This window comes from Acomys russatus, chromosome 9, assembly GCF_903995435.1.
Source record: "Acomys russatus chromosome 9, mAcoRus1.1, whole genome shotgun sequence".
NCBI classification, from domain to species: domain Eukaryota; kingdom Metazoa; phylum Chordata; class Mammalia; order Rodentia; family Muridae; genus Acomys; species Acomys russatus.
In genome coordinates, this window is record NC_067145.1 from 2646237 (window position 1) to 2669085 (window position 22849).

The window sequence follows — 22849 nt, forward strand, 5'->3', positions numbered from 1 at the left end:
TTTGAGCTGCAATGGCTGGGTTGGCACTGCTTTCCACTTTGGTTTGGTGAAATGCTGGGGCTGTCCTTCCACTACAGAGCCATGATGTTGCTTTCTTGGGAGCTTCATATTGAGTTAAAATATGCTATGATTTTTAAGTTTTCAAAATCTACCTGTTGGTAATATTCCTGGTTTTATTTTATTTTTGTTTTGTTTTGCATCAGCAATAGGCTTATGGTAAGCCATCCACACTCCAACAAATTACTCCTGAATCCAAAATACAGATTTATAATCTTGTTAATTGGAGTTAGGTATGTGATCTAGAACAATGGACAGAGTTTGTGCTTGGGGAGTTGTAGGTGTATGGAACAAATTTCCATGTTGGCATCCTGGGCTCAGAGCCATCTATTGTGCATACCGCCTACATAGCAATGACCGCATTCCTCAGACCAGCAAAGGTGAACCTCACAAAGAGCTAAGGGTTTCTAATGTAGACATTGTTTTTAAGGCTGGAAGTCGAATGTAACTTTTGTGTATCAGCTAAAGGGTATTTCTGTCTATGAATTAAAGTTTGTCAGATAAAAATTTCTTGCTGACAGTGGAGGTGCATAGAACTTTTGAGAATATCTTGCTTAGGCTCTGATTTTTTTTTTTTTTTTTTTTTTTTTGTATGCTCATCTTGGAAAGTCTAACAAGAATAATATAATCCTGGGGGAGGAGTGAGATTCTAGACAAGCAGTGAGACAGCTGGAGGAAAGCTTAAGAAAATGAGAGAGGAATGGAAGGATACAAGGGATGGGATAACTATTGAGATGTAATAGGAAGAAATTAATAAATATAAAAGTAAAAAAGAAAGAAAGAGAATGAGAGAGAAAAAGAGCCCTGGATGTTGATTCATAGATGAAAAATTGCATGCATGTAATTATACTGCCCCCTGGGTGTTCTGCTCTCAAATAATTCAAATAGTTGGTATTACAGCCTTGGCATTTGGTTTTACTCATGGACGTGAGGTAGAGGTACAGCCTTAGCACTAAGACTTCAGGAGCCAGATGGTCCCATGTGCCCCACTTACTTCCTTTCTTTTCTGTGCTCTTAACAGTGCCCTAGGTGCCAAAGGGTTTACAAGACACTCCTAAGGCAAGCTTTCTGCCAAAACACTGACTAAGCAAACGTCCCCACTTCTGCTCCTGATTAAACCCCACAAGTGTTGCATGACAGTGACATGAACCGAAGCTGTCCCACTCTCTCCACTCCAGGAGACTGCCTTGCATTAACAATGGCATTTACCCACATGACTCCATTCTGCTTCTTCTCAGGATCAACGTTCTAGGGATGGATCCCCTGAGCACACCTTTTGACAATGAGTTCTACAATGGACTCTGTGACCGGATACGGGATGGAAACACTTTGACATACTATCGCAAACCCTGGAATGTAGCTTTTCTGGCCTTTGAAGTAAGTCACCTCAGGAGAAAATGTGTCGTTCTGTTTTGCCTGAAAGATGCTTTGATGAATTTAATAGTAGAGTCAGTGAGTCAATGTAGCACAAAGTTACAGTGAACATGGCGCTTATGAAGAAATGGATCTTAGAGCTCTTCAGAAACACACAGTGTCTCTCATCAGTCCTAACTGCATATACCTGTTAGTGACCAAAAAAATTGGAAAAACATCTATATCCTATAAAAAGAATCAGCCAGAGTGCTGAAATGACTAAGAAAATTAAAATTAGAGCAGATTTTATGGGTGATCAAAGTGATAAAAAATTATCACTTATCAGGTGTCCCTTGAACTGGTCTGTTATGTTTTCTTCCTTCAGTTCTAGAGAGTTCCTTCTACTACTGTCATGCCCTAAAAAGATATAAGGCTCAACATTTCAGTATATTTCTTTAGATTCTATGAGATTAATTAAGTGAGCATGGGGAAAGAAGGAAAGGGGGAGGGGGTACCACAGAGACAGAGAGGGACAGAGAGAGAGAGAGACAGAGAGACAGAGAGAGACAGAAAGAGACAGAAAGACAGAGACTGACAGAGATAGACAGGCAGAGACATAGAAACAGACAGAGAGACAGAGACTGACAGAGAGATAGGGAGAGAGAGGAAGAAAGAGAGCCATTTCAGTGCATTTTAGACTTTAGGAGAAAAGCACAGTTTCTGCCCTGTAAATTACTTCCACCACTGGGATATTTGGAACAGTGTCCCATAATTAAATACATTAAGTTTTCTGTTGCAAGACTAATCTGTGTTCACACAATGTGGAATAAATAAAATCTACAAATCACTTTTTATTAGTTTGCATGGGATTAGTACCTCCAAATGAGTTTTTCCGTCAAACTCAAAAAAGTAGGCAGAGATGTAGGCATGAGTTCTTATTTGGGACCAATCAGGCAAGAGAGCTCAGAGTTGAGGTCTCACTAAGCTCCAGTGTTACCTGGGTACTGTAAGTGCTGGTGGCCACCTTAGACAAAGCTGTTATGGTCTTAGAAAGTAAGTAGCCAAGCTTGCCGTCTTGCACATGAGTAAACATGAATTTTTATGAGTGGAAATCTCTAGTTTAACTTACTTTTTCTTCAGTTTCAAATGCTCGGTAAAATAAAACATCTGCCACATTCAGTACAAAACCTAAGTTTTCTTATTGCCCATTACCAGCTGTATGTGTAGAGTGCATACCTACAGGTTTCTGTCTGATGAATGATTTTTTAAATGACATTTTATTTATTTATTGTGAGTGGCAGTGTAGAACTCATATTGAATTCAGAGGACAACTTTCAGGGGTCAGTTGTCTTTTTCTACCATGTGGGTCTCAGGGATGAAATTCAAGTCATCTGCCTTGGTAGCAAACACCATTACTACTGATGAGTCTCACAAACCTATATGAGTTCATTTTAAAAACTTTTCAGGTTTTTTTTTTTAATTTTTTTTAATTTTTTAATTTTGTCAATAAATTACTATCTTTTGTTATTGAAAGAATTATTCTGGCTGTAACATCTTATTCCTATTCATCTTCCCTCACTTGATATTTCTTGTCTCAGATTTTCTGTGGTTCGAAACCCCATGCCTCATGGGGAGCAACCCTACCTTGGCCCCAGAGCTATGAGATCTTTGGTAAAGTACTTATTATGTGGCTCAGTTTCCTCATGTAGAAAATAGAAATAACACTGCTTACCTCATGGTGATAAAGGAATCCTAACTTGTAAATCCCTCTGAGGGTTATTGGCACACACTTGTTTTGATTACTTTCAGAGCGTAATTAGTGAAAGACCTACCCAAAGCTGGAAACTTCATTAGTGGTTACATGATAGGTTGATGGTGTGCAGTGGCCTCTTTTATAACTTAGAAGAGGTGCAAGAGCATCTGTGAAAATGAGGCAGGTGGTATGTGATTGTAGTTGCAGGACAGATCCTTTCAGCATGCTTTTCTTTGGCTCCCTCCTTGTAGTTGAAATGAATACTTGGTATACCCAAATGAGGTTTTGTACTGAGCAAACCTGGGTCTCTGTGAACATGTATGACTCGGGAGATAGACAAGCTTCGACAAAGCACACTCTGGTTATTACCATCCCTTTGTCCCAGAACCATTAGAAATCCTGCATGAAGTTCTCTGCCATCTTGTTGCCAGTCACCTCCCAACCCTCTCCAAATCCAGCTCAGTTTTCTTTGGAACCATCTTTATTTCAGACCATCTTTACTTCTTGGTGTTCCAGGTTTTCTGATTGCTTCAGTGCACTCTCATTTCACACTCCCACCCCCTGCCCCGTCCCTGAATGGCCAATGGCTTTCTGTCCTCTAAGTTCACCATTCATTTAGTTGTGATGGCCACAAATGCTGTTTCTAGTTCATATCTTCCTCTGACCTAGATAACTGGGACTCCCATTGTCTGCAGTCATCACACAGTCAACAGACCTAAAAGTGACACCTGCTGTGGCTCTCTGTTGGTGAGGAGGAAGCATCTTCCTTATCATTGAGCTTAAATCCTGAATGTATTTCCAGGACTTCCTTTATAGACCCACTTCAAAGTGCACAGTAGTTAATCAATCATCAAATTGTAATGTTATAACTCCAGCTTTTATCATCGAAAAGGCTATCTATTTCGATGTCTCATCTAAATTATCTATTGATAATCTTATTGTCTTTCAGCCTCTAGTTTTCCTCAACTTGGGAGTATTAAAGAGCAACCCAAAATAAAAAGGCACAGAAATCTGGTAAAGGTGTCATGGAGTGTTTCTTCATGCAAATGGATAATGGAATGATTAACAATAAGTTATCTTATTAATATGTATTAATATTTTTAAAAAGCTGGGATCTTTAATGAAGGCAAGAAACTTTAATCAAATGAACATTTGTTAGATGACAAACTGTCCTTATAGTTGAGAGAGACAAGCTAACAGAGGCCTGATGAGCATTTCAGTTACATTTCCTACTGGTCATTTAAGTCCATTCAGAAATTTTGGTAAATAATTGCATTTGTGTTCATTTCTTTGTTTTATACTGCTATTTCCTAAGTAATGTAGACTCTCCATATAAAAAAGTTGTTCTAATAAGATTATGACCTAAAAATGAACTCTTATGGGTTCCAATTTGGAGTTAGAAGCAGGGTCAAATCGTGAAGGAATGGATGCCATTTTGAGTATGTTGAGGTAATTGATGCTAAAGATGGTGAGGAAGCCACGGGGGACAGCACAGTGGTTTAGATGTTTATGCTTTATGAAGCTGAGTTTCAAAGGGAGATGAGCACAGAGATGGAAAGATAGGATCCAAGAAGCAGAAAACAAAAGGTGTGTCTGGGTCTGCAATGGACACAGACTATGACCAGATGAGGTAAAGCCCAGCATAAGCATTAAGATCATGGTACATGGACTGAGGAAAGAGTGAGGATGATTGCCTAATTATGAATTAAGACACCCTGGGTAGAAGTTGATAAATTCCTTCACTTACTGGGCAACTCGTCTTAAATCTCAGTGATTTTTTATGAAATAAAGTGATCATAATATTTTGGAGGGACTAAAAGTGCTACAAATTGTAAAATGAGGGAACAACACCTAATAAATGAAACATTTATTTTCATCTAACAAATGTTCATTTCATTAAAGCTTCTTGCCTTCATTAAAGATGCCAGCTTTTTAAAAATATTAATACATATTAATAAGATAACTTATTGTTAATCATTCTATTATTCCTTTGCATGAAGAAAGTTAGGAGATCCCTCCTCAGTGAACGGTGCAGCATCAAAACAGATCTGAGGATGAGAGACATGAGAACTCCATTAAAGCAGGAATGAGTTCTAAAAGGAGAACGATTGACTTTTGGTCGTTTTGAGTTCGAGAATTTCTGTGATGGGTACATAGCTATCACACAAGGAGTAGATAGTATTCATCTGAAGGCAAGGAGGATCCCTGAAAGTGGTGTTTACTCAGATGATGACTGAATTCTCAAAAGGGCCTGAGATCACACAGAGAAATACACAACAAAGGCAAAGAAAGAGAAAAGGAGATTTCAGAACATGCCAACACTTGCTTCCTGTCTTTAGGTTCTCTGACGTTTGGCCACATACGCATGTGGATCTTGTTAAAAAATTAATCATCTTACCATCGTACAATGGCTTTCTTTATCTCTTCACACAGTTCAGTTCTTTTCAACTCTATTTTATCTGATACAAGTTTGGCTACCTTTGTTCCTTTTTTGTCTCCGTTTGTACGCAGTACATCCTTTCTTTCAATCAGTGGGCATCTTTAGAGGGGAGATGAGTGTCCCGCAATCAGCATGTGCTCAGGCCTGTGGTTCTTAGCTATTCAGCCACCCTCCGTCTCTCAATTGGACAATGCAATCCATTTACTTTCAAGGTAATTATTGGTAGATAAGGACTGACCTCTGCCATGTCACTGTTTTCTTACTGTTTTGTAGATTCCTTATTCTTTTCTTCCTTTCTTGCTTTCTTTTGAATTAGATGGGTTTGTTTGTTTGCTTGCTTGCTTGCTTGTTTCATAGTGACATTTTGGCTCTTTATTTTACATTTTGTGTTTTCGCTATAGATTTTTGCTTTGTAATCACCATGACTCACTCACCAGGAGGCTTGCTTCCTAAAATCTCTTATAGTTATAACAAGCTTTGTTTTCTTTACAATGCTAATAATTTAGCCTCAATCTCATAAAAAGTAAACATTTTTATGGTTTTTATTTATGTGTCAAACTGCAAGTTTTGATCATGGATTTTTTTTCAGACTGTATTAAGCTTGTTTTTGAGACAAACCTGAAGCCTAGGTCATAGAAGTATATCTGGGTCCTCAATCTATATGGGCCAGACTAGGTCCAGTATAGTTCTGGGAGGGATCAGCGCCCTGTGCACAAGGGTCAAAACTGAAGACAGTCTGATGGTGCTGACCTAATACTTGAGGACATGGGGTGAGCTTGGATCTAGAAGCTCTGAGCACAAACATAGTGATGGAAAATGGATGGTTGCTTTGCCCATAGATGGCAGCCTAAAGATAAAGCTGCAGAGGCCAGCATGATACAGTGATGGGCATGAAGTTTGAAGGCATATAAATCAAGCTGGCAGTGCCACTGCTTAAAACCTGGCAAAAGCCCAGGGTCTGAGTTTAAAGTGTTTTGTTAATATCCTGACACCATCTGGTGGTCTGGCCTATACAAAGTAGGGCCCTATATTAGCTGGAACCAATTGGTGCTTGTGTTCAAGGCTGCAATGCATGCTGTGTTAGGTTATATCAGGTCTTGTATCAGAAGTAACTTACCTGGACCTGAGCTATATAAGTGGTGCCTTTTATATGAGGAAAGTCTGCCATCTAGATCCTTACATTCACTCTGGAGTCTGGGACTAGAGGAATCAGCATCAGGACAGTCTAATAGGCTAGGTTTCCAAGAAAAGATCTATGTTGTAGGGCTGTTAGGTAAGAGCTGGCATTTGGAGCTATGAGGATCCAGTTTAGGACCCAGAGTCATGCATTTGCCTGGAGGCCCAGTGCACAATTACTCAGTAAGAGTCTGGGGTATTAGGCCTCTGATTTCTGCTATGTCTTGAGCAGTCCTAGGCAAAGTCTAGCACTCTCTTTATGCTTCTCCCTTGCTGCAGAGGGCCACTCCATAGTATGCTCCTAGAGTTTGAGCGAGTGGCAGCACTGTCCTCCTTCCATGCATATCTTCCTATTGATATGCTGCATTTAGCTAGGGAAATATCTCACATGGTGTTTTTTTTAGCTCTTGTGAAAGTATTTATACACATGGAAAGTTGTTCAAATTAGTGTTTCTGCAAGGGGACCAGTGCTGGAGTGTTTTATTCCGCCATCTTCCTGACATCACTCCTCTGCTGTTGTGGTTAAATCACCAGCATGGCCTAATAATCTATGATTATTATTATGGCAGTATTTTCTAACCTGTAGCAATCAATCAAGACACAGACACCTGTTATATTGTAAAATAGCCTTAGTTTACCTGGGACAGGGCAGAGATTAATCCCCTAAACTACTTCCCATAGTGGGGCAGGTATCCCATGCCATCTGCTTCTAACAATTTCTGTCAAGCTACCTCCCATCCATAATCCCATATGCTTGTTAATGTTCTTCATCTGGGCCAAATCCCCATCCACACAGGCCATGTGCTTCTCCTCCATCTAACCTATGACACAGCTTCTTCTCCTCTCCTCTCCAGTCTCTCTCATCCCAAGATTCCTTCTGTCTTCCCAAGCCATGGAACCTTAGCCACACCTATCCCATTTGGGCTGGCCAGATGTGATGGCCTTTTATTGGTCAAACAGGTTAGGCTCTTAGGCAAGGTACATGTGGGTCACAGAGACAACAAGCAGCAATTAGCATCAAAATACATCAGACCAACCTCCAACACTCTGCACTTGTACAAAAAACACTTTCAACCACCTCTGGCACAGAATAAACAATAATTGCCAGTTATTAGCTTTAGCTATTATTACTTCTACATATTGAATTTAGTCCATTTTCTTTGAGTGCCTTCCATACACAGACAGTTTATTAAGTATGGAAACTGTGGTAGTCAGAGTATAAAGCAGGTTGACCCTGGCTTCTTATAGCTCTCCACTGAGGTTCTATTTCATCATCAATTACAACAGGAGAAACATGCATGGGTGATTTAAAATTAAAGTAAAATAGTTTTTCAATACTTTCTAAACATTAAAAAATGCTACATTCCTATTTTTATTGATATAAGTTTCCCTTGGACTATGTTCAGGCAAAAAAAATTAGAATTTTTTTTTGGTATTTTTTTATTAATTTATTCTTGTCTCAATGGTTATCACATCCCTTGTGTCCTCCCATTCTTCCCTCCCTCCCATTTTCCCCTTACGCCCCTCCCCTATGACTGTTCCTGCGAGGGATTACCTCCCACTGTATATGCTCATAGGGTATCAAGTCTCTTCTTGGCAACCTGCTGTCCTTCCTCTGAGTGCCAGAAGGTCTCCCCCTCCAGGGGACATGGTCAAATGTGAGGCACCAGAATATGTGAGAAAGTCATATCCCACTCTCCACTCAACTGTGGAGAATGTTCTGACCATTGGCTAGATCTGGGTAGGGGTTTAAAGTTTACCGCCTGTATTGTCCTTGGCTGCTGCCTTAGTTTGAGTGGGACCCCTGGGCCGAAATCTGCCTATCATAATGTTCTACTTATAGGTTTCTAGGACCCTCTGGATCCTTCTACTTTGCTATTCTTCCATGCTTCTCTCATCTAGAGTCCCAGTAGGATGTCCTCCCCTCTGTCCCAGTTTCCTGGTAAGTGAAGGCTTTTGTGGGACATGCCCCTTGGGCTAGTATGCAGATATAAGTGAGTATATACCATTTGATTCTTTCTGCTTCTGGGTTAACTCACTCATTATGATCATTTCTAGCTCAATCCATTTATCCACAAATTTCGGGAATTCCTTGTTTTTAATAGCTGAATAGTATTCCATAGTGTATATGTACCATAGTTTCTTTATCCATTCTTCTACTGAGGGACACTTAGGCTATTTCCATGTTCTGGCTATTATGAATAAGGCTGCTATGAACATGGTTGAGCAAATTTTCTTGTTGTGTGCTGGAGCATCTTCTGGGTATATTCCAAGGAGTGGAATAGCTGGGTCTTGAGGAAGCCCTATTCCCATGTTTCTGAGATAGCACCAGATAGATTTCCAAAGTGGCTGTACTAGTTTGCATTCCCACCAGCAATGAAGGAGTGTTCCTCTCTCCCCACATCCTTGCCAGCATGTGGTGTCCTTGAATTTTTTATCTTAGCCATTCTGATGGGTGTAAGATGGAATCTCAGAGGTGTTTTGATTTGCATTTCTCTGATGACCAGAGATGTTGAGCATTTCTTTAAGTAGTTCTCAGCCATTTGATATTCCTCTGTTGAGAATTCTGTTTAGTTCCAAGCCCCATTTCTCAATTGGGTTACTTGGTTTGGTGGTGTTTAATTTCTTGAGCTCTTTATATATTTTGGATATTAGACTTTTGTCAGATGTAGGGTTGGTGAAGATCTTTGACCAGTCTGTAGGCTGTCACTTTGTTCTCTTGACAGTGTCTCCTGCCTTACAGAAGCTTTCAGCCTCATGAGGTCCCATTCATTAATGGCTGACATTGAGGCCTGGGCCATTGGTGTTCTGTTCAGGAAGTTGTCTCCTGTGCCAATATGTTCCAGGCTCTTCCCCACTTTTTCTTCTAAGTGACTTAGTGTCTCTGGTTTTATGTTGAGGTCTTTAATCCACTTGGAGTTGAGTTTTGTGCAAGGTGACAAATATGGGTCCAGTTGCATTTTTTTACACATAGACCTCCAGTTAGACCAGCACCATTTGTTGAAGATGTTATCCTTTGTCCATTGAATGGATTTGGCTTCTTTGTCAAAAATCAAGTGGCCATATGTGTGTGGATTCATATCTGGGTCTTCGATTCTATTCCACTGATCAACTAGCCTGTTGCTGTGCCAGTACCATGCTGTTTTAATTACTATTGCTTTATAGTACAGTTTGAGATCAGGTATGGAGATTCCTCCAGAGCACCTTTTATTGTACAAGATTGTTTTAGCTATTCTGGGTTTTTTGTTTTTCCATATGAAGTTCAGAATTGAACTTTCAATGTCTTTAAAAAATTGTGTAGGTATTTTGATAGGGATTGCATTGAATCTGTAGATTGCTTTTGGTAGGATGGCCATTTTTACTATGTTAATTCTCCCGATCCATGAGCAAGGAAGATCATTCCATCTTCTCAGGTCATCTTCAATCTCTTTCTTCAGAGTTTTGAAATATTTTTTCAAACAAGTCCTTCACTTGCTTAGTTAGAGTAACTCCTAAATATTTTATATTGCTTGTGGCTAATGTGAAGATTGTGGCTTTCCTAATTTCTTCCTCTGCAAGCTTGTCATTTGTTTTAGGAAGGCTACAGACTTTTTTGAGTTAATTTTGTATCCAGCCAATTTGCGGAAGGTGTTTATGAGCTGTAGGAGTTCTCTGGTGGAATTTTGAGGGTCACTTATGTACACTATCATATCATCTGCAAATAGGGATAATTTGACTTCCTCCTTTCCCATTTGGATACCCTTGATCTCCTTTTGTTGTCTTATTGCTCTGGCTAGAACTTCGAGTACTATATTGAAGAGATATGGAGAGAATGGGCAGCCTTGCCTTGTTCCCGATTTTAGAGGAATTTCCTTGAGTATCTCACCATTTACTTTGATTTTGGCTATTGTCTTGCTATATATAGCCTTTATTATGTTGAGGAAAGTGCCTTGTATCCCCGATCTCTCTAAAACTTTAAACATGAATGGGTGTTGGATTTTATCAAATGCTTTCTCTGCATCTAAAGAGATGATCATGTGGTTTTTTATTTTCAGTTTGTTTATATTGTGGATTACATGGATGGATTTCCATATATTAAGCCATCCCTGCATGCCTGGAGTGAAGCCTACTTGGTTATGATGATATCTTTGATGTGTTCTTGTATTCGTTTTGCAAGTATTTTATTTAGTATTTTTGTTTCGATGTTCATAAGAGAAATTGGTCTGAAATTCTCTTTCTTTGTTGAGTCTTTGTGAGGATTAGGTATCAATGAGACTATGGCCTCATAGAATGAATTTGGTAATGTTCCATCCATTTCTATCTTTTGGAGTAGCTTGAAGAGTATCGGTATTAGCTCACCCTTGAAGGTCTGGTAGAATTCTGCAATGAAACCATCTGGCCCTGGGCTTTTTTTAGTTGGGAGACGATCAATGATTGCTTCTATTTCTGTAGGGGAAATGGGACTGTTTAGCTTGTTTATCTGTTCTTCACTCAACTTTGGCAAGTTAAATTGATCAAGAAAATCGTCCATTTCCCTTAGATTTTCAAATTTTGTGGCATATATGCCTTCAAAGTAGGATCTTATGATTCTTTGTATTTCTTCAGCGTCTGTTGTTATGTCTCTCTTTTCATTTCTGATTTTATTGATTTCAATACTGTCTCTCTGCCTTTTAGTTAGTTTGGCTAATGGTCTGTCTATCTTGTTGATTTTCTCAAAGAACCAGCTCTTGGTTTTGTTGATTCTTTGGACTGTTCTTAGTTTCTAATTTGTTAATTTCAGCCCTGAGTTTGATTATTTCCAGAAGTCTACTCCTTTTGGGTGTTTCTGCTTCTTTTTTTTTTCTAGGGCTTCCAGTTGTGTCATTAAGATGCTTATGTGTGATGGTTCCAATTTCTTGTTAAAGGCCCTTAGTGCTATGAATTTTCCTCTTAGCACTGCTTTCAATGTGTCCCACAAATTTGGGTATGTTGTTCCTTCATTTTCATTGAATTTCAGAAACTCCTTGATTTCTTTCTTTATTTCTTCCCTGACCCAGGTGTCATTTAGCAGAGAGTTGTTTAGTTTCCACGTATGTGTAGCCTTTTGGTTATTTCTGTTGTTGTTGAATTGCAGCCTAAGAGCATGGTGATCTGATAGGTTACAAGGTATTATTTCAATCCTCTTGTATCTGTTGAGGCTTGCTTTGTGACCTACAATGTGATCAATTTTTGAGAAGGTTCCATGGGGTGCAGAGAAGAAGGTATATTCTTTCTTGTTTGGGTGAAAGGTTCTATAGATATCTGTTAGATCCATTTGACCCATGGCATTGGTTAATGATGTTATTTCTCGGCTTAGTTTCTGTTTCAATGACTTATCCTTCAGTGAGAGTGGGGTGTTGAAGTCTCCCACTATTATTGTGTGGGGATCGATGTGTGGTTTAAGCTTTTTTAACAGATCTTTTACAAATGTGGGTGCCCTTGTATTGGGAGCATAGATGTTCAGAATTGTGATGTCATCTTGGTTGACTTTACCTTTGATGAGTATGAAGTGTCCTTCCTCATCCCTTTTTATTAATTTTGGTTGAAAGTCTATTTTGTTCGATATTAAAATGGCTATGCCTGCTTGCTTCTTGTGACCATTTGCTTGGAATATTTTTTCCAACCTTTTACCCTGAGGTAATGCCTATCATTATGGGTGAGATGTGTTTCTTGAATGCAGAAGAATGTTGGATCTTGTTTATGCACCCATTCAGTTAGTCTGTGTCTTTTTATTGGAGAATTGAGACCATTGATGTTGAGAGATATTAATGACCAGTGACTGTTAAGAGTCTTAATTTTGATGTTGTTTCCAGTCGAGCGTTTGTGTAGTTGTGTTTTTGCCATGGGATAGTTATCTATTTACTGGGTAGTTTTGGTTGTAGCTTGATCCTTTGGGATGGAATTTTCCTTCTAGTACCTTCTGTAAAGCTGGATTTGTGGATAGGTACTGTTTGAAATTGTTTTTGTCATGGAATATTTTGTTTTTCCATCAATGGTTATTGATAGTTTTGCTGGGTAAATTAGTCTGGCCTGGCATCTGTGGTCTCTTAGGGTTTGCAGGATCTCTGTCCAGGCCCTTCTGGCTTTTATGGTCTCTGCTGAGAAGTCAGGTGTAATTCTGATAGGTTTGCCATTAAATGTTATTTGGCCCATTTCCGTTGCAGCTTTTAATATTTTTTCTTTGTTCTGTATGTTTTGTGTTTTGATTATTATTTGACGGGCAGTTTTTCTTTTCTGGTCAATTCTATTTGGTGTTCTGTAGGCCTCTTGTATGTTTATAAGCATCTCTTTCTTTAGATTGGGGAAATTTTCTTCTATGATTTTGTTGAGAATAGTTTCTGGGCCTTGGAGTCTGATATCTTCTCTTTCTTCAATGCCTATTATCCTCAGAATTCTTCTTTTCATGATGTCCTTAATCTCTTGGATGTTTTGTGTCAGGAGTCTTCCAGATTTGGCATTTTCTTTAATGGTTGCTTCAAGATCTGTGATTGTATCTTCTAGACCTGAAATTCGTTCTTCCATCTCTTGGATTCTGTTAGAAAAGCTCACCTCTGTGTTGCTCGCCTTCTTCTCTGAGGTCTCATGTTCTCATTTTTCTTCTGTCTGTGTGTTTATCATTGAATCCATTTTCATCTTAAGATCTTGAAGTGATTTTTTTTATTTCTTTCATCTGATTTTTTGTACATTCCTTAGTTTCTTCCATTGCCACTTTATAGGTCTTCAGAGCTTGAACCATTTTATTTATTTCTTTCATCTGGTTGTTTGCATTTTCCTGCAATTTTTCCAGTTCCACTCTTTGTGCTTCTTTTATGTCTCTCACTTGTTTGCCTGCATCTTCCTGCATTTGATTACGAATTTTATTATTTCCTCCATTATCATCCTCATTACCAAGGATTTGAGGTCATTTTCTTGTGTTTCCATTGTGTTCAAGTTCTCTCGGTTGTTTTCTTTGGGATAGCTGGAAACTGGAGATGCCATGTTGTTTTGGTTTTTTTGTGTGTGTTTTGGGCTCTCACAGCCAGTGATCCTCAGCTCCCCTGTGCTGTGGGTCCTGCAATCGTTCTGGATCTCTGAATGAGCGTTGGGTCAGGCCAAGGTGTCCACAGCCTTCTGTGTCCCCTGCCAAGTCCAGCCAGGGATACTGGGCCTGAACCACGCGTCAAGCTCAGCTAGATTCTCAGGGCCTGAACCGTCTGCCGAGCTCAGCTAGGGATTCTGGACCAAAATGCATACCGGGTCCTGCCAGAATTTTTGCGCTGGGACTGCGCACCAAGCTCAGCTAGGGGCTTTTGTTCCAAAGTGCGTGCTGTGGTCAGTTATTGACTCAGGGTCCGAACCGTCCGCCTAGCTCAGCCAGGAATTCTGGATTCAAACTGCACACTGTGTCCAACCAGAGTCTTAGAGCTGGGACTGTGCCAAAAGCTCAGCTAGAGTCTCTGGGCCCAAACTGTCTGCCAAGCACAGTTAGAGACTCTGGCCCCAAACTGCACGCTGAGCTCCACCAGAGTCTCCAGGTCGGATTTGTGCACCGAACTCAGCCAGGGACTCTGAACTTACACTGCGTGCTGAGATCAGCCCGGGACCCCGGGCCTAATCTGCGTGGATAGTCCAGCCAGAGTCTTGGGGCTGCTGAGCCTGTGCACACAACTCAGCTAGAGTCTCTGGGCCCAATCTGCCTGGCAAGTCCAGCTAGGGCCTCTGGGCTGAATCTGTGTGCTGACCTCAGCCTGCATCAGCACCCCAGAACTGCCCGCTGAGCTGAGCTAGTTTCTAGGGCAGAACTGCTCGCTGAGCTGAGCTAGCGCCTCCGGTGGAACTGAGCGCTCCGCCCAGCCTGCATCACAGCAGGGGAGCTGTGGCTGTGCAGAGTTAGTGCCTTGGGCAGAATTCCTTGCTGAGCTGAGCCAGCGTCTCCATGGCACGGCACACTGAGCTGAACCCGGGACTCTGGGGCTGAACTGTCCGCCAAGTCCAGTTTGGGTCTCACGGCACCACGTGACCCTAATCCTGTCCAGAGTCCCCTCTCCAGCAGCAACTCCCACTGGACACCACACCAATCGCCTCCACTGGAAGGCTCTGAGCTGCAAACCTCAGCCGCCACCACTGCTGATGCTGGTGCCGCTGGTGCCGCTGCTGCTGCTCCTATCCTAGAAAATCCACGCTCCTCCTGTGTACAGGGGCACGCAGGTCTTCCGCACCCTGGTCCCTCCGAACCATAGAGCACTCCTGCTGCCATGGTGTGGGGACCTTGGTGTTCCTGGCTCAGAAATCTGTGCAATTCCCTGAATTGTTCACTAGAGCTTCCAAACATGGTCCACACTGCTCGCCGCCATCTTGGATCCTCCTCCTAGAATTTTCTTTTTTTAAGAAAAAAGAAACATGAGTTTTGGAAAAGAGAAAAATGATTTGATGGTGGTTGTTAGGATGACTCAGAATGAGTGCAGTGAATTTTGTCCTAAATCAGTTGGATAACTCAACAATGAGATATCTTTGTGTTGAGCATTTTACCATTAAGACTTGTTTTAAAGATAACTATATCCATTTTACTCTTTCTATGTGGTTATAATAACTTTATGTTCCCCGCTCAGAATAGCTACACAGTATAAGCTACTGGATCCAATTCATGCTATTGTCCAAAGAGTCTAATATCCAAAATATATAAAGAACTCAAGAAATTAAACACCACCAAACCAAATAACCCAATTAAGAAATGGGGCTCAGAATTAAAAAGAGAATTCTCAACAGAGGAATATCGAATGGCTGAGAAACACTTAAAGAAATGCTCAACATCTTTAATCATCAGAGAAATACAAATCAAAACAACTCTGAGATTCCATCTTAGACCCATCAGAATGGCTAAGATCATAGCTCAAGTGACAGCACATGCTGGCAAGGATGTGGAGAAAGGGGACACATTTTCATTGCTGGTGGGAGTGCAAACTAGTACAATCGCTTTGGAAATCTATCTGGCACTTTCTCAGAAAACTGGGAATAGGACTTCCTCAAGACCCAGCTATTCCACTCCTTGGAATATACCCAGAAGATGCTCCAGCACACAACAAGAAAATTTGCTCAACCATGTTCATAGCAGCCTTATTCCTAATAGTCAGGACCTGGAAACAAGCTAAATGCCCCTCAGTTGAAGAATGGATAAAGAAACTGTGGTATATTTACACTATGGAATACTACTCAGCTATTAAAAAAAAACAAGGAGTTCCTGAAATTTATGGGCAAATGGATGGATCTAAAAATAATCATACTGAGTGAGTTAACCCAGACTCAGAAAGAATCACATGGTATATATTTACTTATAGTTGGATACTAGCCCAAAAGGGATGTCCCATGAAAGTCTCCACTTACCAGGAGATGGGGATAGATTTGGGGACCTCCTCTTGGGACTCTAGGTGAAAGAAGTATGGGAGAATGGGGAAGAGAAGGATCCAGAGGGTCCTAGAAACCTACAAGAAGAACATCATGATGGGTGGATCTGGGCCCAGGGGCATCTGCTCAAACTACTGCACTGACTAAGGACAATACATGCAGTAAACATTGAACCCCTACTTAGATCTAGCCAATGAACAGTGTCTTCTCCATAATTGTGTAGAGAGCAAAGATAGACTCTGACATGAACTCTGGTGTCCCATCTTTGACCCCTTCCCCATGGTAGGAAGGCCTAGTGGTACTCAGAGAAAGAATAGGCCAGCTACCAAGATGAGACTTCATAGGCTGTGACCACATGGAGGCAGAGGAGGTCCCCTTCTGTCACAGACCTAGGGGAGGGGAATAGTATGAAAAAGGGAGGGAGGGAGGGAGGAATGGGAGGAGAAAATTAAGGGGATTACAATTGAGATGTAATCAGAATAAATTAATAATAAAAAAGTTTTAAAAAAAATAATGAACTTCACACAATGTAGAACCATCTGACAAAGAGTCCCAATGAGGGATTGTCTAGAACAAGCTGGTCTTTGGCATGTCTGTGGGAGACTGTCATAATTATGTTAATTATGGTACCCCAACCTAAAAGTGAGTTTTATCTGCTCCTGGGTTTGGATGCTGAACTGTTTATCAGCACCGAAAATAAAATGAGCAGTAAGCATACATACTTTCATATTCACTCTCTCTTCACTCTTGACTGTGGATATGGCAAGCTGCTTCAAATGCCTGCCTTAGCCTCCTTGCAATGCTAAACTACAACCTTAAAGTTGGTTTTGTCTGTGTATTTTATCACAGCAATAGAAATAAAAGTAGATTTTATTCTTTTCTATTATTCTATATTTATTTATAATATATGAAAGTATTCTATAATATATAAAATTATTCACCATCTCTTTAAATGTGTTAATTTTTAATTATAAACATTATATTATAAGTATATTAGTACTAAATAATATGTTTTAAATGTATTATTTATTTATAATGTATTTGTCTTATATTTTATTATTACTATTCTAAAAATAACATTGGTTCTGAAGAAGTGAGATCATTGTTGTGATGAACATATGCACTTCTTATGCTACCTGAACTATTTTATGACTGGATTATGTGGAAGAGTTTGGTAGAAAAGCTGGTAGTGGAGAATAGTGGGTCACTCTGATGGGAGCTGGGAAGACAGTAATGCTAAGAGTGTGGGCAGGAGAGGCATGATGTGATGTTTTTGAGAAAAAAGACTCTCTTGGGAACTGAGCTAGAGGCCAGTTGTCTGGTATTTTGACCAAAAATAGATCTTCATTCTCATTGTGACTTGAGATCCTGAGTGAAAATGACTATAAAAATAATGGACTGATTCGTTTGATGGTGGAGCCATCAAGGTACTAGAGTATTCAGATTGGTACTGCCATTGAGGAGAGGCCCTCGGCGCTACACCGGAACAACAGAAGAGTGTTTCCATCTGGTCAGCACTCAAAAATGCATAGAGCTGTGGTCCAAGAGGAGCCAGGGTAGATCTAAAGGGCTGGCCCCTAACTGGGCAGTGTTGTAAATACCATTTACATGGTAGTGGTTTTGATCCATGAGCCATGCAAAACTGAGGGAGTCATGAAGAGCAGGTACTGTGTGGCAGGGTTAGAGTCCTGCAGAGAGGCCCTGACACACCACTGGAAGAGATTAGAAAAGTGAAACCTCTATTGCAATAGAGACAGCAGGATATTTAAAATCTGGTACCATAGGGCATCTCCTAAGAAAAGCTGCAGATGTGAAATGGATATAATCTAAGCCTAGGAGACAAACCGTAATGCTACAGGTATGGAGGAATAGGGCTTCTAAAGCCTATTAGGGCCCTGATTATATCACAGATCTCAGATGCTGAATACAGAGGTAGAGGAATTGCTACTTTTCCCTGTTGAATCTTTGAGGAACAGATTTGGATGTGATTGTTTTGCATCCCAGTTCGTTTGTTCTGTGCCATTATATGTTGGAAGAATGTGGCTTGTTTTTCCTCCCCATAGGCACTTAGAGTTAAGAGATTTTGAACTCTTTTTAAACATTTTTAAATTAATTTATTCATATTACATCTCAATGGTTATCCCCTCACTTGTATCCTCCCATTCCTCCCTCCTTCCCATTTTTCCCTTACTCCCCTCCCCTATGACTGTGACTGAGGGGGACTTCCTCCCCCTGTATATGCTCATAAGGTATCAAGTCTCTTCTTGGTAGCCTGCTATCCTTCCTCTGAGTGGCCCCAGGTTTCCCCATTTAGGGGACGTGGTCAAATATGAGGCACCAGAGTACGTGTGAAAGTCAGACCCCTTAAGATGTCTGAATTTTTAAAGGCTAAGGATTTTTATAAAGTTAGACTGTATCTTATGTTACTATATAAACATAAATTTTGCAGACAAGAGCTAGAAGGCTATAGCTTAAATTTGATCTGTCCATGTGACCTGTTAAAATAGGAGGGGTTGTGATGCTCAGTTGTAATTAATTGTTCACTTGACACAATCTAGAATCTCCCCCAAGCATGTCTGCAGGGGATTGCCTGGACTGTGTTAACTGATGTGGAAAGACACAGCCTAAAATCAGGTAGCACCATTCCCAGGGCTTAGGGCCTAAACTATGTTATAGTAGAGGACGAAAACTGAGCACAAGTATACATTGGGTCTCCCTCTCCCTCTCCCTCTCCCTCCTTCTCTCTCTCTCTCTCTCTCTCTCTCTCTCTCTCTCTCTCTCTCTCTCTCTCTCTCTCTCTCTCTCTCTCTCTCCCTCTCTCTGCTCTTAACTATGGAAGTGATGAGGTCAGCTACTTCAGATTCCTGCCTTCACTTCTCCAAAGTGATTGAGTCCTGAGCCGAATGCATCTTTTCTCCCCTAAAGTTGCTTTTGTTAGGATATTTTATCACAGCAGTGGAAATGACATTAAAATACAGACACTGTGCTTGAACCCAAGAAATCCGACTCCAGCACCTTTATCTTAAACTCCTTGCTTCTGCTGCTTTTCAAATCGCTGCATGATTTTGGTTTGTTTTTAACAGCTCTTCTTTTTACTATGCCCTTTTAGACCAAGGCTGATAAAAGTTTCAGAACTGAGAATTATGAAGAACAGATTCAAATATTCAAAAGCATCATCAAGGAGAAGACCTCAAATTTTAATGCAGATTTATCTCTAAAACTTACAGTCACTGAAACACCTGTAAAAGGAGCTAATGACATTTTCCCAGACAAAAACTCTTCAAAGCCTAGGGACACTTCAGCTAAGTTTCAATTTTCATATTTCAAGAATGAAAATTTTCAACGATTGTCGACATACTTTTCAAAGACGGTAAGAACAGGATAATTCATATAAAGAGTATGATGGGACTATTTCAAACTACCCAAGCCTCTCTCTGAGGTAATAGGAAATGAAAGTAAAACACAGCAAAATTTCACAGAGATATTGTGAACAGGAAGCAGACTGCCAAGGACAGGGAATTCTCAGATGCTGGCAGTAGTCAGTGAGTCCGACATTGGGTTTTACTGGCTAGAACTATGTGTTCTAAGGGTTCAGAGCATCCTACTTGACTTTTATGTCAGAGCATCCCATTTAACAGTCACCATGATTATTAATTCAATGAAGAATTAATCTGGGGGATTTTGCTTATTTATTGAATGGCCCCTCAGGGCGATGTCTATGTGCTCACAGTAGAGCCTGTCTCTGAAGCAATGGTGCTGTGTGCTTATACACGTTGCACACAAAATTGGTTTGCTTACTTTGGAATTGCATTTTCAGACTGAGACTTTAAAGAATTCCATTTGTTTTTAATGTTTAATGTGGATTTCAGAGTTCATTTCACCACCTTTAAATAAATATTATTTTAGGCATTGGTAGGATATTGATCAAATGCTTACTTACTCTTCCTTTCCTGATACATCATCATCTGCTTAGATGCTTCATCTGCATTAATAAAAGTAACAATCCACTCTCAATATTTATATTGTACTCAACTGTACAGTTAGTTTGTATGAGTCCACACATTGCCGTGATATACACATCCCCACAGAGTTGGAACCTTTTAGCTCACTCCTTGCTTTCTTAGTTGTATACTGACCATATGGCTAGTCATCTTCCTAGATACTTAGAGTACTTTCTAGAATCAAGCCAACAAAAAAATCTTTTGTGCAGCTGAAAGCTCAGCAGAGGGTGTCTGCCAAAAACAATAAATATAACAGCAAATAAAGACAGCTATCTAGTCTTTAGAAATGGATTAGTGATAAAAGTCATGTTTCTCTTCTTCCACAAAGGAAAAAGTGTTTCTGCATGTGAAAGGCATGGTTCATCTAGGTAGATTTGTGATGAGAAATCGAGACGTTGTAGTGACAACAACTTTCCTGGATGACATAAAAGCTCTGCCAGTTTCCTATGAAAAGGGAGAATATTTTGGATTTTTGGAAACGTATGGGACTCACTACAGTAGCTCTGGGTCTCTGGGAGGACTCTACGAAATTATCTATGTCTTGGATAAAGCTTCCATGAAAGAGAAAGGTATGCCTGAAAATGAATTCTAGCTACAAATGTGGTTATGATTGAGTACTGCTGCTTTTATTCCCCTCTTTTAGTAAACTCTTAGAATGAAATAACCTAATAATCTGCTCTCTTGAGATAATTCTGTTTTGCACTTTGGCATCTAACAGTCTATCAAACAGTTCATTGATTTACACTTTGAATAAGCTCATTTGCTCCCAAACTACCCAATAGTATTACAAAGAAATGTACCATCATATTATAATGGAATGGCTGGTAATGGGAATACAGCTTCTAAGACATTTTTATTTAAGATGTAGAATAAGGTATAAGAAATAATTTACATAACCTGCCTCTTACTCCTCAGACTAGTTCAATTTATGTATGATGACTATCTTTCAAAGTATTCTTCAGTGTTGGTGGGAACGAATTGTTCTAAATGTTGTCTTTGAGAGAAAGGAAGAATCAGTATTTTAGTATAAATACAATGTGTTAAAACAAGATTGAAAAATTAATTTTGTCTCATGCGGTCATCATTCAAATATTATGAGGATAGTTCAGTTGAGACCATATTGAATAAGACTTTGTTACAACCAAAACCATGCGTCAAAGGTAACATAGTGATTCATCCAGGCATCCTCTCAAGTTAAGAGATGCTTTGGGCCAAAAGATTCATCGAGTCCTTTTAGGAATAAAGCAGAGCAGTCAGGTACAGCAATATGTGCCTGTAATTTCAGCTACTTAAAAAGCTAAGGTAAAAGGCTTGCTAAAGACCAGGGGTTTGAGGCCAGCCTGGATATCACAGAAAGACTGTGTTTTATAAAAATAATAAAGTAAACTCAAAATGACTGTGTTAATAAATCATAACTATAGTCGGACATGGTGGTGCATGCCTTTGGTTTCAGCACTTGTGAGATAGAGAGGCAGGAAGATCTCTATGAGTTCTAAGCCAGACTGGTCTACAAAGAGAGTTCCAGGACAGTCAGGACTATGTAGAGCAACTCATCTCAAAGAACAAAAACATTAATAAATTAAACAATTAAATAATTAAAAATAACCATGTGGTCCATTGAGTGATTATGACTAGTTACAATATGTCACAGATGCCAGCATATCTCCTCTCCATCCTCACAATACTTGGGTCTCCCTGTTGGACAGGAATGTATTGCTAAGATACACTTTCATGGCTCCTGTGTGTGTCAAGGCCTCAGTTTCAAATGGAGAGTGGGAAGTAATGGTGATCCTAAACTCAACACTCTCCCTGTATTAATAAACATTTCCTGTATGAACAGATGACATGGCCAGAGCCAACTGCTCTTGCTACCTCAGTCTGGTATTGAGCATATACAGGCCTCCCTAGGGGCATGCAATATGGAGGTGTTTGGCCCACTGTGTTGCTCAGGGCTGTACTCACAGCACAGGGAGGTCTCTGTGAGCTCCACTTGGTAGGCTGAGTCAAAGCGAATCACAGAATGAGGAACATGAAAGGAACCACCTGAGGGAAGGCTCAGCCAGGGTGATCAGAACACAGAGAAGCCATCAGCCCAGATGTGTCTTTGAATCAAAGCTCTACAAAGGAGATCCTCGGTTCTGAGAAACTCAGAGCTACCTACTTAAACCAATATACCTTCTGGCCTTAGATAATAGTCCTGGGGCTAGTCCCAGTGCCTTTGAAGAGAAAACTGCATCTCTGTACCTCATTTTAGGTCATTTACATATGGAAGTGTCCACCCCTGAGGTAGAAAATAGGCTCATTGGAGTCATCCATTTTCCACCTCAATTTTAGAATTCTAGACCTTTTACTTCTTAAGGGTGGGTGTAAGATTCTAGAATTCTTTCTGTCATTGTCTTCTTTTTCATTTTATTTTATTCTTTAAATCCTCTCACTTCCCTTCTCACTGGAAATGGCAGCAGATAATTATTCTGTTGTTCCCACAAGTGTGCAAGAAATACATGTTGGATGAATTAAATTCTACATTAAACATGGTTTTCCTTTCTGTTAGAAACAAAACATGGTGGAATTCATAACAAATAATAGCATGTATATGTGTGTATGTATGAGGTAACATCAAAAAGAAGTATGAACAAAAGCTAAAGGACTCAGTAAAGTCAGGTCTGTTTACCTTTAAAACAAAGGAACTGT

The 22849-nt window shown here is 40.0% G+C and overlaps 1 protein-coding gene across 1 annotated transcript in view; it reads left to right on the top strand.

The window, feature by feature from the left end:
* C9 (complement C9) overlaps window positions 1–22849 on the top strand; it is a 52396-nt gene that overhangs the window by 20814 nt on the left and 8733 nt on the right. Inside the window, exons 5-7 of the mRNA XM_051150933.1 lie at window positions 1296–1434; window positions 19267–19527; window positions 20487–20727. Of these exons, the coding sequence (XP_051006890.1) occupies window positions 1296–1434; window positions 19267–19527; window positions 20487–20727 (641 nt within the window). The remainder of the gene's footprint in view (window positions 1–1295; window positions 1435–19266; window positions 19528–20486; window positions 20728–22849) is intronic.